This window comes from Trachypithecus francoisi, unplaced genomic scaffold, assembly GCF_009764315.1.
Source record: "Trachypithecus francoisi isolate TF-2019V2 unplaced genomic scaffold, Tfra_2.0 Lachesis_group12, whole genome shotgun sequence".
NCBI lineage: Eukaryota > Metazoa > Chordata > Mammalia > Primates > Cercopithecidae > Trachypithecus > Trachypithecus francoisi.
In genome coordinates this window covers 62,213,566-62,229,458 of record NW_022681457.1, presented here as the reverse complement: position 1 = coordinate 62,229,458, position 15,893 = coordinate 62,213,566, and the positions used below count along the sequence as shown (strand labels likewise).

General features: G+C 48.0%; 1 protein-coding gene across 2 annotated transcripts in view; it reads left to right on the top strand.

The window, feature by feature from the left end:
* The window catches only part of RHPN2 (rhophilin Rho GTPase binding protein 2), an 87,644-nt gene that overhangs the window by 31,516 nt on the left and 40,235 nt on the right, over positions 1-15,893 (top strand). For both annotated transcript variants that reach the window (XM_033225616.1, XM_033225615.1), the window contains exons 3-4: positions 7,337-7,465; positions 12,803-12,878. In XM_033225616.1, the coding sequence (XP_033081507.1) occupies positions 7,337-7,465; positions 12,803-12,878 (205 nt within the window). The remainder of the gene's footprint in view (positions 1-7,336; positions 7,466-12,802; positions 12,879-15,893) is intronic.

The following is a 15,893-nucleotide window of genomic DNA, read 5'->3' as shown; positions in this document are numbered from 1 at the left end:
AGTCCTATATACTTTGTGAAATGTGAGTCATGGTTTGTCTCTGAGCTTCCTGGCAGGTAATAGGAGGAAGGGAATATATTTGGAACACATTTTATATTCATTAGCCAAAAGGAAACCCATTTGTAAGAAGAAGTGAACCCATTTCTGATACTGAGGGATGGGAGGATTCCCGCCACCCCAATCCTTGTGAACATTATCAGCTACACAATCAGTCATTTTCTCAATAAGCTCTTTGTAGCACAGCTGCAGATTGTGACCTGTGGTGTGTAATGACATCAATTCATTGCGTTGCTGTGGCATAATAAAAGATAAATATTTGGTCTTTATCTTGTTCCTGTGTTCCTGGCACCGAGCTCCTGAGTGATAAAGTATCTTTTGTATGCTAATGAGATCACTCTTGGTGGGAGGCTTTAGAGTGGATGCTGATCCCTAGAAAGCCCAAACCATGGTGAGAGGGCTGGAACTTTCAGCTCCTCCCTATGTGACCTCTGGAGAGGGGAGAGAGGCTGGAGATCCAGCTCAGTCACCAGTGGCCAATGATTTAATCATCTATCCTTAATGAAGCCTCCATTAAAAACCCTGCATTAGGCTGGGCACGGTGGCTCACGCCTGTAATCAGCACTTTGGGCAGCCAAGGTGGGTGGATCACCTGAGGTCAGGAGTTCAAGACCAGCCTGGCCAACATGGCGAAACCCCATCTCTACTAAAAATACAAAAATTAGTCGGGCATGGTGATGGGCGCCTGTAATCCCAGCTACTTGGGAGCCTGAGGCAGGAGAATCACTTGAACTTGGGAGGTGGAGGTTGCAGTGAGCTGAGATCGTGCGCCTGTATTCCAGCCTGTGGGAGAGAGCGAGACTCTGTCTCAAAACAAAAAACAAAAAAGACCTGCATTAGCCGGGCACAGTGGTGCCTATCTGTAGTTCCAGCTACTCAGGAGGGTGAGGGAGGATCACTCAAGTCCAGGAGCCCAGGAGTGGAGGCCAGCCTGGGCAACATAGCAAGACACCATCTCTACAAAAGACAAAATAAGGCTGGGCGTGGTGGCTCATGCCTGTAATCCCAGCACTTTGGAAGGCTGAGGCGGGTGGATTGTTTGAGCCCAGGAGTTTGAGACCAGACTGGGCAACATGGTGAAAAAATATAAAAATTAGCTGGGTGTGGTGGCACATGCCTGTAGTCCCAGTTACTTGAGAGGCTGAGGTGAGAGGATCACTTGAGCCCTGGAGGGCGAGGCTGCAGTGAGCCGTGATTACACCACTGCACTCCAGCCTGGGTGACAAAACAAGACCCTGTCCCCAAAATAAAAATAAAATTAACCCTAAACGATGAGGTTCAGGGATCCTCTGGGTTGGTGAACATGTTGAGGTGCCCGGAGAGAGCATGGAAGCCCTGCCCCTCTCCCACCATAACTTGCGCTGTGTACATCTTCCAATTGACTGTTCCCAAATTGAGTAACATAAACCAGTACTGGTATTTCAGGTGCTTTCCTATGTTCTGGGAGACGTTCTGGTGAATTACCAAACCTGAGGAGGTGGCAGTGGGAACCCTTGATTGACAGCTCATCAGTCAGAAGCACAGGTTTCCCCCCCGCCAGGATGTGTGACTGGTCCCTAAAATGGGGGCAGCTTTGTGGCACCAAGCCACTACTCTGTGGGGTATGTGCTTACCCCAGGAGCTGGGGTCTGAATTGAAATTGAATTGTTGGATACCCAGTTGGTGTCTGATAATCAGAGAATTGGAGGGTTGCAGACATGATTTTTTTTAAAAAAGAAGTTATTAGAGTAGAATAGAATATGCTGGAGTGGATCACGCCTATGACTTTTTTGAGACTTTTGTTGAAGGGGCATGTGTCTGTGTGTGTGTGTGTGCATGCATGTACTGAGTTGTAAAATAAAATGTATTTCTTTTTTCTATTTTTCGTGATGGAGTCTCGCTCTGTCACCCAGGCTGGAGTACTGTGGTGCAGTCTCAGCTCACTGCAACTTCCATCTCCTGGGTTCAAGCGATTCTTATACCTCAGCCTCCTGAGTAGCTGGGACTACAGGCATGTGCCACTACGCCTGGCTAATTTTTGTCTTTTTAGTAGAGACGGGGTTTTGCCATGTGGCCCAGACTGATCTTGAATTCTTGGCTTCAAGTGATCCGCCTGCCTCAACCTCTCAAAATGCTGGGATTACAGATGTGAGCCACTGTGCCCGGCCTGAAATGTATTCTTACTGGTGTCATAGCCATACACACACAAAAATCTCTAAATTGATGAAATTCACCAAGCTGAGCTTCCAGTATCTTATTGTCTGGGGGAGTCCAAATGTGCACGTGTGCAATCAGGTGACCAGTTGCTGGGTTTTCATCAGCAGAGGAAGGGACAGAGGTCAGATACTCATAGTCTCTCTGGATGGCCGGGAGCTCTTGGCTAATGAACCTCAGGCTTCCTCATCCATGAAATGAGGATGATTCTCTACCAGTCTAAAGTTCACCAACAGGTTGTAAGGCCTGGCTTACAACCTGGCTGTTACTGTTTCTGTTATTTTAGTGGTGATTCCTAATCTATAACACGAGGGAGCATCTATAAGGCCTTTGAGTAGGTTTCAAAAGCTCTACTTGAAAACTTTTTTTTTTTTTTTTGAGAGGGAGTCTCACTCTGTTGTCCAGGCTAGAGTAGAGTGGTGCAGTCTCGGCTCACTATAACCTCTGCCTCCTGGGTTCAAGCAATTCTCCTGCCTCAGCCTCCGGAGTGGCTGAGATTACAGGTGTGCACCACCCCCTCCGCAGCTAATTTTTGTATTTTTAGTAGAGATGGGGTTTCACCATGTTGGCCAGGCTGGTCTCAAGCTCCTGGCCTGAAGTGACCCACTCTCCTCAGCCTCCCAAAGTGCTGGGATTACACGCGTGAGCCACTGCATCCAGCCAGGATACAGATTCTTTATTAGATGATAATTTGAAAGTATTTTTTCCCAGTCTGTGGCTTGTCTTTTCATTTTCTTTTTCTTTTTTTTTTTGAGATGGAGTTTCACTCTTGTTGCCTAGGCTGGAGTGCAGTGGTGTGATCTCAGCTCACTGCAACCTCCGCCTCCTGGGTTCAGGCGATTCTTCTGCCTCTGCCTCCCGAATATCTGGGATTATAGGCATGCACCACCACACCCAGTTAATTTTGTATTTTTGGTAGAGATGGAGTTTCACCATGTTGGTCAGGCTGGTCTCGAACTCCCAACCTCAGGTGATCCACCTGTCTCGGCCTCCCAAAGTGCTGGGATTACAGGTGTGAGCCACTGCCCCTGGCCTTCTTTTTTCTTTTTCTTTTTTTGAGACACAGTCTTTCTATGTCACCAGGCTGGAATGCAGTGATGCAATCTCGGCTCACTGCAGCCTATGCCTCCTTGGTTCAAGCGATTCTCCTGCCTCAGCCTCCCAAGTAGCTGGGACTACAGGTGCCTGCCACCACCCCCAGCTAATTTTGTTTGTATTTTTAGTAGAGATGGGGTTTCACCATATTGGCTAGGCTCGTCTGGGATTACAAGCGTGAACCACTGCGCCTGTCCCGATTTCTTTTTTTATGGATTGTCCTTTTCGTGTGTAGCTAAGAATATTTTATCCAACCTAAGGTCATGAAGATTGCATCCTGTATTTTCTTCTAGAAGTTTTAGAGGTATAGCTCTTGTTGCAGCCTATAACCTGTTTGGACAGTGTTTGTAAATGGTGTGCCATTTAGATTTATGTTAATTCTTACCTATTTTGCAGAAAAGAGTTCACATATCAGGCCCAGAACTGCTCTCCTTAGAAAGCCCTGCTTGTAAGACTGGCCTTTGGCTGGTGTCTAGAAACTTCAGTTTTAGAAGTGTTCTCATCATTCCCGGACTGATAAGATTGACTCACTATGCCTTAACTGTTTGTACAAATGGTATGGTTTATGTGGAACCACTTGCCTTCCTTCTGGGAATCCAGAATTTTGGAGCATGCCGGGCAGAGGTGCCTATGCTATCAGCCCCCAGTAAAAACCCTGGACATGGAGTCTCTGAGCTTCCCTGGTAGATGTCATTTTACATGTGTTGTCACAACTCCTTGCTGGGGGAGTTAAGCACGGTCTGTGGGATTCCATTGAGAGAGGACCCCTAGAAGTCTGGGCCGGGCCTCCTCCCAGTTTCACCCTGTGTGCCTTTCCCTTTGCTCATTATGCTTTGTGTCTTTTGCTGTAGTAAACCATAGCCATGGCTTTTGCAAGTCCTAGATTAACATTGAACTTGGGGGTGGTTTTAGGGACCCTGACGTACCTATGGATGTCAGCCTGCTTTAGCACTATTTGTTGAAACAGTAATCTTTTCCACATTGAATTGATTTGGCACTTTTGTTCAAAATCAGTTATAAAGATTTACTTATGTAAATGTAAACATTTGTTCCTGGACTCTTATTCTGTTTCATTGCCTATCTTTATGTCGGTACCACGCTATTTTGATGGTTATGGCTTGGCTTCTTAGTAAATTTATTTTTTATTTTTTATTTATTTATTTTTAATTTTCTTTTTTTGAGACGGAGTCTCGCTCTGTCACCCAGGCTGGAGTGCAGTGGCTGGATCTCAGCTCACTGCAAGCTCCGCCTCCCAGGTTCACACCATTCTCCTGCCTCACCCTCCCGAGTAGCTGGGACTACAGACGCCCGCCACCTTGCCCGGCTAGTTTTTTGTATTTTTCACTGTGTAAGCCAGGATGGTCTTGATCTCCTGACCTCGTGATCCGCCCATCTCGGCCTCCCAAAGTGCTGGGATTACAGGCTTGAGCCACCGTGCCCGGCTATTTTTTTTTTTTTTTTTTGAGATGCAATTTTGCTCTTGTTGCCCAGGCTAGAGTGCAGTGGCGTGATCTTGGCTCACTGCAATCTCTGCCTTCTGGGTTCAAGTGATTCTCTTGCCTCAGGCTCCCGAGTAGCTGGGATTACAGGCTCCCGCCACCACGCCTGTCTAATTTTTTGTGTTTTTAGTAGAGATGGGGTTTCACCATGTTGGCCAGGCTGGTCTCGAACTCCTGACCTCAGGTGATCTACCCACCTCAGCCTCCCAAAGTGCTAGGATTACAGATGTGAGCCACTGTGCCCCGCCCAGCTTCTTAGTAAATTTTAAAATCAATATAAGTCTTCCAACTCCGTTCTTATTTTTCAAAATTGTTTTGTCTATTGTAGGTTTTTTTTTTTTTTGGTCTTTTTTTTTTTTTTTTTTTTTTTTTTTTGCATTTCCGTGTGAATTTTAGAATCAGCTGGTCGATTTCTGTTAAAAAGGTTAGTGGGATTTTGATTGAGGTTGCAATGAATGAATGTACCAACTAAGGAGGCTTGACATGTTGACATTAATGAGCCTTCCTATAACATGGAATAGCTCTTCTTTTACTATATCTCCAGCATTGTTTTGTAGTTTTCAGTTTACATGTCTTGTGATTCTTTTGTTTATTCCTGAATATTTTATTCTTTTTGATGCTATTGTGAATGGAATGGTTTTCTCAATTTCAAGATTGTTCATTGCTAGTATATAGAAATAGAGTTGGCCAGGCACAGTGGCTCATGCCTGTAATCCCAGCACTTTGGGAGGCTGAGGCAGAAAGATTGCTTGAACCCAGGATTTCTGGACCAGCCTGGGCAACATAATGAGACTCCATCTCTACAAAAAAATACAAAAATTAGACAGCATGGTGGTGTGCACCTGTAGTCCCAGCTCCTTGGGAGGCTGAGGCTGGAGGATGGCTTCAGCCTGGGAGGTTGAGGCTGTAGTAAGCCATAATGGTGACATTGCATTCCAGCCTAGGTGACAGAGTGAGACCTTGTCTAGAGAAAAAAATAAAAGAATTGATATTTGTATATTGATTATACCCTGTGACCTTGCTAAATTTATTAGTACTAATATTTGTTTTATGGATGCATTAGGATTTTCTTTTTTTTTTTTTTGAGACGGAGTCTTGCTCTTTCGCCCGGGCTGGAGTGCAGTGGCCGGATCTCAGCTCACTGCAAGCTCCGCCTCCCGGGTTTTACGCCATTCTCCTGCCTCAGCCTCCGGAGTAGCTGGGACTACAGGCGCCCGCCACCTCGCCCGCTAGTTTTTTGTATTTTTAATAGAGACGGGGTTTCACCGTGTTAGCCAGGATGGTCTCGATCTCCTGACCTCGTGATCCGCCCGTCTCGGCCTCCCAAAGTGCTGGGATTACAGGCTTGAGCCACCGCGCCCGGCCAGGATTTTCTATTTATAAGATAATGCCATCTGTGAATAAAGACAGTTTTGTTTCTTCCTTTCTAATCTGGATGCCTTTAATTTCTTTGTTTGCCTCATTGATTAGAAATAGCAAAAGCAGGCATCTTTGCCTTGTTCCTGATGAGAAGAGGAAAGCAGTCATTCACCACTAAGTGTGATATTAACTGTGGGGTTTTGTAGGTATCTTTTATCAGATTTCATGAATTCTTTTTTATTCCTACTTTGTTGAGAAGTTTTATTATGAATCTGGGATGGATTTTGTGACGTAGTTTTTTCAATGTCTGTTGAAGTCACCATGTGTTTTGTCCTTTATTCTGTTAATATAATATATTAATTGATTTTCAGATGTTAAACCAACCTTGCATTCCTGGGATAAATCCCACTTGGTTATGGTGTATACTCCTATTTATATGTTTCTAGGTTTGGGTTGTTAATACTAGTCTCATAGAATGAATTGGGAAGTATTACTTCTCCCTTCATTTTCTCATTCATTTATTTTATTTTACTTTCTATCTTATATGTATATATTTTTATATTTTATTTCATTTTATCTTATTTTAGTTTTTAGAGACAGTGTCTTGCGCTGCCACCCAGGCTGGAGTGCAGTGGTGTGATCACAGCCCCCTGCAGTATTAACCTCCTGGGCTCAAGCAATCCTCCGGCCTGGGACTACAGGCATGCACCACCATGCCCAGCTAATTATCCATTTCTTTCTTTTTTTTAAACAAATTCTATATTTATTTATTTTGATTTCTCCTACCAAAAGGAATCATTCATTTCTTTTCAAGTGGATATCTTATGGTGTTTTAGGGCATAGCTGGGAGCAGTTTTGTTTTCTCTTTTCAAGGCTAATTTTTTGCAGGATGTCATAGAGTTCATGTCTGCAGCTCACAGTGTCATTGCCTGTGTCCCCAGCTCCAGGTACTGGCAGGTGTGCTGCAAGCTGGGCAGGCTCCCTGTGTCCCTGGGATACCTTACCCGACACTCCTGACCCTCCTCTGCAAGCCGTGCTGTGATCCTCCCTGCAGGGACTGGGGATTGGGTCTGCTCACCCAGAAGCTGGGATACCTAGCTGAGGGCACTTCTCTCCCTCTTCTGTTTGAACAGAGTGGCCACGAACCCAAAGGTGCGGGAACAAGTGCGGCTGGAGCTGAGCTTCGTCAACTCAGACCTGCAGATGCTCAAGGAAGAGCTGGAGGGGCTGAACATCTCGGTGGGCGTCTATCAGAACACAGAGTAAGTGGGAGCAGCACACCTTCAGAAGCCTCTGAGCCAGAGATCCTGCGTGCATCCAGGGTGCTGCACAAAGAGGCCAGATAGGGTTCTAGACTAGGTGTGGCAGCCCCCACTTTGAGAAGTGAGAGAACCATCAGGTTTGGGGTTGAGCGAGGTGCTAGACTGGAAGGGATGAGTCCATTTGTTGGAACATACCTGCAGTGTTGGACAAAAAGACATTTGTGAGGCCAGGCACGGTGGCTCACTCCCGTAATCCCAACACTTTGGGAGGCCGAGGCGGGTAGATCACCTGAGGTCAGGAGTTCGAGACCAGCCTGGCCAACATGGTGGAACCCTGTCTCTACCAAAAATGAAAAAAATAGCCGGACGTGGTGGTGCACACCTATAATCCTGCCTTCTCAGAGGCTGAGGCAGAATTGCTTGAACCCGGGAGTCAGAAGTTTCAGTAGCCGAGATCACACCACTGCAACTCCAGCCTGGCCGACAGAGCGAGACTGTGTCTCAAGACAAACAAACAAAAAATGAAGACAGTATAAAATCTAGTATAGATATATGTGATGAACCAAGATAAGTTTAAAAGTTAGATGCCTTTGATTTTATAGTTAATTTTCAGCAATTCTGCGTAGTCACATTTCATAGACAGGCAAACATTAACAAGATATGTTATTAAATTCAACTGAACAGACATTGAGCAAGGATTTTTTTTTTTTTTTTTTTGAGACGGAGTCTTGCTCTGCCGCCCAGGCTGGAGTGCAGTGGCCGGCTCTCAGCTCACTGCAAGCTCCGCCTCCCGGGTTCACGCCATTCTCCCGTCTCAGCCTCCCGAGTAGCTGGGACTACAGGCGCCCGCCTCGTCGCCCGGCTAGTTTTTTGTATTTTTTAGTAGAGACGGGGTTTCACCGTATTAGCCAGGATAGTCTCGATCTCCTGACCTCATGATCCACCCGTCTCGGCCTCCCAAAGTGCTGGGATTACAGGTTTGAGCCACCGCGCCCGGCCGAGCAAGGATATTTTAGTGAGTCACCATAATTTTCCTAAGAAACATTAAAGGGACATTGTTAGGACAATACCTTTCCAACATTGGCTAATTATTTCCTCATTTATTTGCCAAGGAACAAAAAGTATACACAAATACTTTTTGGGATTAAGGCCAAAATCGACCCTGTAAGGGGAAGCCACTATGCACACACAGAGATCCTGTGCACTATACTTACGTTGGACTGCAGTCTGTTTCCTAGCTGGAGGTGACAAACTGAAACAGAAAAATCCATATTAAAACAAAGCAATATACCAGTCTCCTTTTAAGGTTGTATTTCCTTCCCCCCCTCCTTTTTTTTTTTTGGACACAGAGTCTCCTTCTCTCACCCAGGTTGGAGTGCAGTGGCACGATCTCAGCTCACTGCAATCTCTACCTCATGGGTTCAAGCGATTCTTGTGCCTCAGCCATCTGAGTAGCTGGGATTACAGGCGTGCACCATCACACTTGGCTAATTTTTGCGTTTTTTTTTTTTTTTTTTTTTTTTAAAGTAGAGACAGGGTTTCATCATGTTGACCAGGCTGGTCTTGAACTCCTGGTCTCAAGTAATCTGCTCGCCTTGGCCTCCCAAAGTGCTGGAATTACAGCTGTGAGCCACCGCGCCTGGCCCCTAGGCCAATTTTGAAGGCACTCTATCGTATCATTCTCCATAACTCAATTTTAGAATCGATTTCTTCAAGATGAAAGCCAACACCACCATCCCTCAGAATTGCAATACATCTCCAAAAATGGAGATCCAACTATGAAATAACTGCCCCTCTTGCCTCATGCCTGTAATCCCAGCTCTTCAGGAGGCTGAGGTGGGGGATCGCTTGAGCCCAGGAGTTCAAGGCCAGCCTGGGCAACATAGTGAAACCCCATCTCTACAAAAAATAGGAAAATGAGCCAGGCATGGTGGTGCACACCTGTAGTCCCAGCTACTCAAAAGGCTGAGGTGGGAAGATCACTTGAGCCAGCGAGGTCGAGACTGCAATAAGGGCAACAGAAAGAAGTCCTGTCTCAAAGCACACAAAAACAAAACAAAATGCTAAGTGAAATGCTTCTTTTTAAGGAGAAATAACTTTGAGACAGTTCAGAGAAGGATTTACGTGCCTCTTCAGTGCGGTCATGAGACTGCTCAAAAAGTAGGTGGGCCCCGGGGGAAACTCAGTCGGAAAATAGCTCCCTGGATTTGGGAACCTTGAGTCACCTATGGAACGTGTGTTTCCTGGTGCTGGTTCTCCGCAGGGCACCAGGGTGGTTTCCGAGCTGGAGGGGAAGCGTCAGTGTGTGAAACCTCACTGGCTCTTCCCTTTGTGACGCCCCATGCCTGGCTTACCTGTGGGCTCCTATACAGTTTTTATTGTTGTTATATATATATATATATATATTTTGAGATGGAGTCTCGCTTTGTTGCCCAGGCTGGAGTGCAGTGGTGGGATCTCAGCTCACTGCAACCTCTGCCTCCCAGGTTCAAGCAATTCTCCTGCCTCAGCCTCCTGAGTAGCTGGGACTACAGGCACAAGCCACCACGCCTGGCTAATTTTTTGTATTTTTAGTAGAGACGGGTTTCACCATGTTAGCCAGGCTGGTCTCGAACTCCTGACCTTGTGATCCGCCTGTCTCGGCTTCCCAAAGTGCTGGGATTACAGGCATGAGCCATTGTGCCCGGCCCCGTTTTATTTTATTTTTTTGAAATGGAGTCTCTCTCTGTCACCCAGGCTGGAGTGTAGTGGCACGATCTCAGCTCACCACAACCTTGCCTCCCATGTTCAAGCGATTCTTCTGCCTCAGCCTCTTGAGTAGTTGGGACTACAGGTGCGTGCCACCATGCCCAGCTAATTTTTTGTATTTTTAGTAGAGACAGGGTTTCACCATGTTGGCCAGGCTGGTCTTGACAGAAGCAGGGTCCTGAGTCAACATCGCAGGGAGGTCTCCTGGAGGATGCAGGTGGAATTGCTCCCCTGATAGACTGTGCTATCCAGGGCCATGGGCTCCTTGTCTCTGCTGTCCCCCAGCACACCATTCCTCGGCTTCTCAGGAAATAGGCCGGGGTCCACAAGATGGTCCTGCAAACACAGAGCCAAAGGGGTGGAACTGGTGAAGATGAGCCACCACACCTGGCCTCCTGTGCAGTTTTGAATGCCTGGTCAATATGACAGCTAATGGAAGGTTCTCCCAGCCTATGCTCTGGTGGTCAATTCCAGTGTTTTGTCCAAAAAGTTCAAGTTCTGGAGGAGGCAAGATGGGTCCAAGCTTTGGTAATAAATGTTGGCTGTTCCACACTCGCATTTGCTGTGCCGAAGAGCAGGGACATGCAACACAGGGCTTCCCACAGAGTGAACCGAAGGCCCCTGGGGTGGTCCCTGGGCTCTAGAGTGGCCAGTCACTGCCTTGTGTCATTGGGAAGAGGGAGAGCTGTGCAGATTCAACACGACACCATGCATTTGGGTCCTGCGCTCTTCTGTTTTCAAAGTAGATTGTTTCTTTCTTAGCATGGTTGATCTTTTTTTTTTTTTCCGGAGATGGAGTCTTGCTCTGTCACCCAGGCCTGGAGTGCGGTGGTGTGATCTTGGCTCACTGCTACCTCCACCTCCTGGTTGAAGCAATTCTCCTGCCTCAGCCTCTTGAGTAGCTAGGATTACAGGTGCACACCACCATGCCCAGGTAGTTTTTGTATTTTTAGTAGAGACGGGGTTTTACCATATTGGCCAGGCTGGTCTGGAACTCCTGACCTCAGGTGATCTGTCCACTTCAGCCTCCCAAAGTGATGGGATTATAGGTGTGAGCCACCACACCCAGCCTGCACTAATCTGTTTTCAAAGCAGATTGTTTCTTTCTTAGCACGGTTGATCTTTACAGTCTTCTAGGAGGTAGGCGGGAAAGAAAGAACCTTATGGTGCAGATGAAAAACTCAGGGAGGACTGAGGTCACCTAGAGGGCGCTGTCAGTGCCGCACTGGGGCTGGGGTGCCCTGGAGCTCGGCTTAGGACACTCACTCCTCCTCTTCTTGTTGCCTGGACAGCCGCAAAACCTGGCTTCCCGCCCTGCATAGCTTGGAGGAGCCTTCAGCAGGATCCGACTTTCCATGCCTCCGGGATGGGTCTCACCTGCTGTAGCACAGCTGTGCCGCAGAGCGAGGTTCAGCTTGCAGAACGAGGTTCAGCTTACAGCTGCATTGTCCCCTCGCCCTGCCCAGCCTTCCTGGCCTTCTTGTGGGGCTGGGCTGAGCAGCCCAAGGAGGTCTCCTGTTACAGGTCAGGGAGCTAAATCCCTGTTTGCAAAACACAGCCTGAGCTCCGTTCACTTCCTGCTGGCCCTGCCCCTAGGGATGCAGGCTCAGGGAGCACTCCCCGGGTGACCTGTGGTTACCGAGTGGTCAGCTGGGGGAGAGGAGGTGGAGGGTGTCTGCTCCTGGGCTGGGAGGCAGGTGCACTCTGTCAGATGGGGCTCCTGCCCTGACAGCATCTCCTGTGCTGGTGGTGGGACACCTCGATACTACGAAGAAGAGGCCCCTGCGAACCCAGAGTTGCGAATGAGAGGGTGCTGGAGAGCTGCCACAGCCGTAGGGCCCGCTGAGGGGAGCAGAGGAGGAGGGGATGACGAGCTGACAAAAGAGGCGCAGGGCAGCAGGGTGGTACACCCAGGTGGGAGCAGCAAGTGCACTGGGCACAGACCCTGGCACAGGATAGACTCTCAGCACAGCTGCCTCAAAGAAGCATTGAGACTGGGCTGGACGCAGAGGCTCGTGCCTGTCATTCCAGCACATTGAGAGGCTGAGGTGGGCAGATCACTTGAGGTCAGGAGTTTGAGACCAGCCTGGCCAACATGGCGAAACCCCATCACTACTAAAAAAATAGACAAAAATTAGCCGGTTGTGGTTTCACGTGCCTGTAATTCCAGCTACTCCGGGGGCTGAGGCAGGAGAATTCCTTGAACCCAGGAGGAGGAGGTTGCAGTGAGCTGAGATTGCACCATTGCACTCCAGCCTGGACAACAAGAGCAAAACGCTGTCTCAAAAAAAAAAAAAAAAAGAAGCATTGAGGTGTTGAGACTGGAAGATAAATCAGTGTGAAGATACCAGGGGCATGATGTGTTAGGCGGGGTGGTCCAGCAGTGTTAGGGAGCTGGGGTCAGTTTTAGAGCAGAGGGTGGGGCATGACCAGAGTCATCCTTATGGAAAATGAGCCCATCAGCCAGGTGAGTACTGGATGGGGCAAAGAGGGGGCGCACACCTGAGCTGGGCTGCTGGGGACAAGGCCGTGGGATACCCAGGGGTCCGGTTTGGGGTGTTGATACATACCTTGTTGTGTTCCTCATAGGGAGGCATTTACAATTCCCCTGATTCCTCTTGGCCTGAAGGAAACAAAAGACGTCGACTTTTCAGTTGTCCTCAAGGTAAATCTCAAAGCCATGGGCACCGGACTCAGTATTTAAAATGGAAATAGACCATTTACAGTGGCGCATGCCTGTAGTCCCGGTTACTTGGGAGACTGAGGCAAGAGGATCACTTGAGCCCAGGAGTTGGAGGCCGCAGTGAGTTGTGATCATACCACTGCACTCCAGCCTGGGCAACAGAATGAGACCGTGTCTCCAAAAAAAAAAAAAAAAAAAGAAAAGAAATGGAGATAGAGAATATGTATCTCTTGCAATGGCCCTAGGCTCAACAGGCAGAGTCAGCTGATATCTACGGAGTGACCTGAAGCCCTTCTCAGCCAGCTACGTGCATAATTTGTGCCTTTATTCCTGCCAGATTTTTGTTGTTGCCTTTAATGACTTCTGAAGCTCCTCCTGGGTCTTAGACAAGGCAGGTTGGAAACCCAGGCCGGCCTTCCCCAAGAGGCCAAGTCAAAGAGGGTCTGTAGTGGATATGCTTTGAAATTTAAAACTTATATCCTCTTTTATTAATAGTATTTTTTTTCTTAAATCATGTAACCAGTTTAGGTTATGTTTTTGGAAGAATAGCTAAAGTTTTTTTCTCTAAGATTTTATTATAAAAGTTTCCAAACTTCTCAAAAAATTCTAAGAATTTTATAGCAAACCCCTGTGTACTCACTTCCTCCAGGAACACACTGCCAGCATTGCTTCCTCACATATTTGTCCATCTGTGCATTTTTCTGTCTCTTAGGTTGGTTCAAAGGTAATTGTAGTTTTTGCCATTGAAAGTAATGGCTGGCCGGGCGCGGTGGCTCAAGCCTGTAATCCCAGCACTTTGGGAGGCCGAGACAGGCGGATCACAAGGTTAGGAGATCGAGACCATCCTGGCTAACATGGTGAAACCCTGTCTCTACTAAAAAATACAAAAAACTATCCGGGCGAGGTGGCAGGCGCCTGTAGTCCCAGCTACTTGGGAGGCTGAGGCAGGAGAATGGCGTAAACCCGGTAGGCGGAGCTTGCAGTGAGCTGAGATCCGGCCACCGCACTCCAGCCTGGGCGACAGAGCGAGACTCTGTCTCAAAAAAAAAAAAAAAGAAAGAAAGTAATCGCTAGGCCGGGCGCGGTGGCTCATGCCTGTAATCCCAGCACTCTGGGAGGCTGAGGCGGGTGGATCATGACGTCAGGAGTTCGAGACCAGCCTGGCCAAAATGGTGAAACCCCGTCTCTAATAAAAAATACAAAAATTAGCCGGGCACAGTGGTGGGCGTCTGTAATCCCAGCTACTCGGGAGGCTGAGGCAGGAGAATTGCTTGAACCCAGGAGACGGAGTCTGCAGTGAGCCGAGATCACACCACTGCACTCTAGCCCGGGCGACAGAGCAAGACTCCGTCTCAAAAAAAAAAAAAAAAGAAAGTAATGGCTAAAGGCATGTAATCTCAGCACTTTGGGAGGCTGAAGCAGTCGGATCACTCGAGCTCAGGAGTTCAAGACCAGTCTGGCCAATATGGTAAAACCCCTGTCTCTACTAAACGTACAGAAATTAGCTGGATGTGGTGGTGTACACCTGTAATCCCAGTTACTTGAGAGGCTGAGGCAGGTGAATTGTTCGAACCCAGGAGGTGGAGGCAGAGATTGCAGGGAGCTGAGATCACGCCACTGCCCTCCAGCCTGGGCGACAGAGCAAGATCCCGTCTCAAAAAAAAAAAAAAAAATTAGCTGGACATAGTGGCATATGCCTATAATCCCAGTTACTCGGGACACTGAGGCACGAGAGAATCGCTTGAACCCAGGAGGCGGAGGATGCAGTGAGCTGAGATTTTGCCACTGTACTCCAGCCTGGCAAACAGTGAAATTGCGTCTCAAAAAACAAACAAAAAAAGAAAATGAAGGTAATGGCTAATATCATCAGTCTGTCTTATTTATGATGCAATTTCAAAGGAAATCAAAGACATCAATTCATTCCCCTTAAATATTTGAATAACCAGAGTCTTTGCTTGTATGCTCCCCTGCCACATTCCTGGGTATCTGGACTCCTCTCCTGTTTGGCAGATCCTCATAAGCCCACCTGTGTCTGGCACTGTGTTGGGTGCCAGAGGTCACAGTCCTGCCTGCGGGGCCCTTGGGTCTGTGGGGGATTCAAGTGGGAAGTGGGCCGGGCGCGGTGGCTCACGCGTGTAATCCCAGCACTTTGGGAGGCCGAGGTGGGCGGATCACGAGGTTAGGAGATCGAGACCATCCTGGCTAACACAGTGAAACCCTAACTCTACTAAAAATACAAAAAAATTAGCCGGGCGTAGCGGCGGGCGCCTGTAGTCCCAGCTACTCGGGAGGCTGAGGCAGGAGTAGCGGCGGGCGCCTGTAGTCCCAGCTACTCCGGAGGCTGAGGCAGGAGAATGGCGTGAACCCGGGAGGCGGAGCTTGCAGCGAGCCGAGATCGCGCCACTGCACTCCAGCCTGGGGGCAGAGCGAGACTCCGTCTCAAAAAAAAAAAAAAAAAAAAAGTGGGAAGTGGAAGAGGTGCTTCAGTGGAGAACACAGGAGAGACCGTGCCACCAGGCTGGGGCCGGGAGATCATCCTGTGCCTGGATTACGCTCCTCTTCCTTCCCTCTTCAATGCCATCAGTTTGAGTTTTTAACCAGTGGCTTCCAAATTCCATCAAGGAGGGGAAAGGGGATGAGGTGCAGGGTGGCCCAAGTTTGCGCAAAAATAGATGTGACTTGCCACTGGTCTGTGGGACTCAAAACATCCACGTGTCTGGAAATGTCTTTTGCTGCTATTGTAGAAGTTTCTGTCTGTTGCTTGGTGCTGGGCTATAAGAATGTAAGCTTTTTTTTTTTTTGAGATGGAGTTTCACTCTTGTTGCCCAAGCTGGAGTCCAATGGTGCGATCTCAGCTCACTGCAACCTCCGCCTCCTAGGTTCAAGCGATTCTCCTGCTTCAGCCTCCCAAGTAGCTGGGATTATAAGCATGTGCCACCACACCCAGCTACTTTTTATTAGTAGAGATACGGGTTTCACCATGTTGGCCAGGCTGGT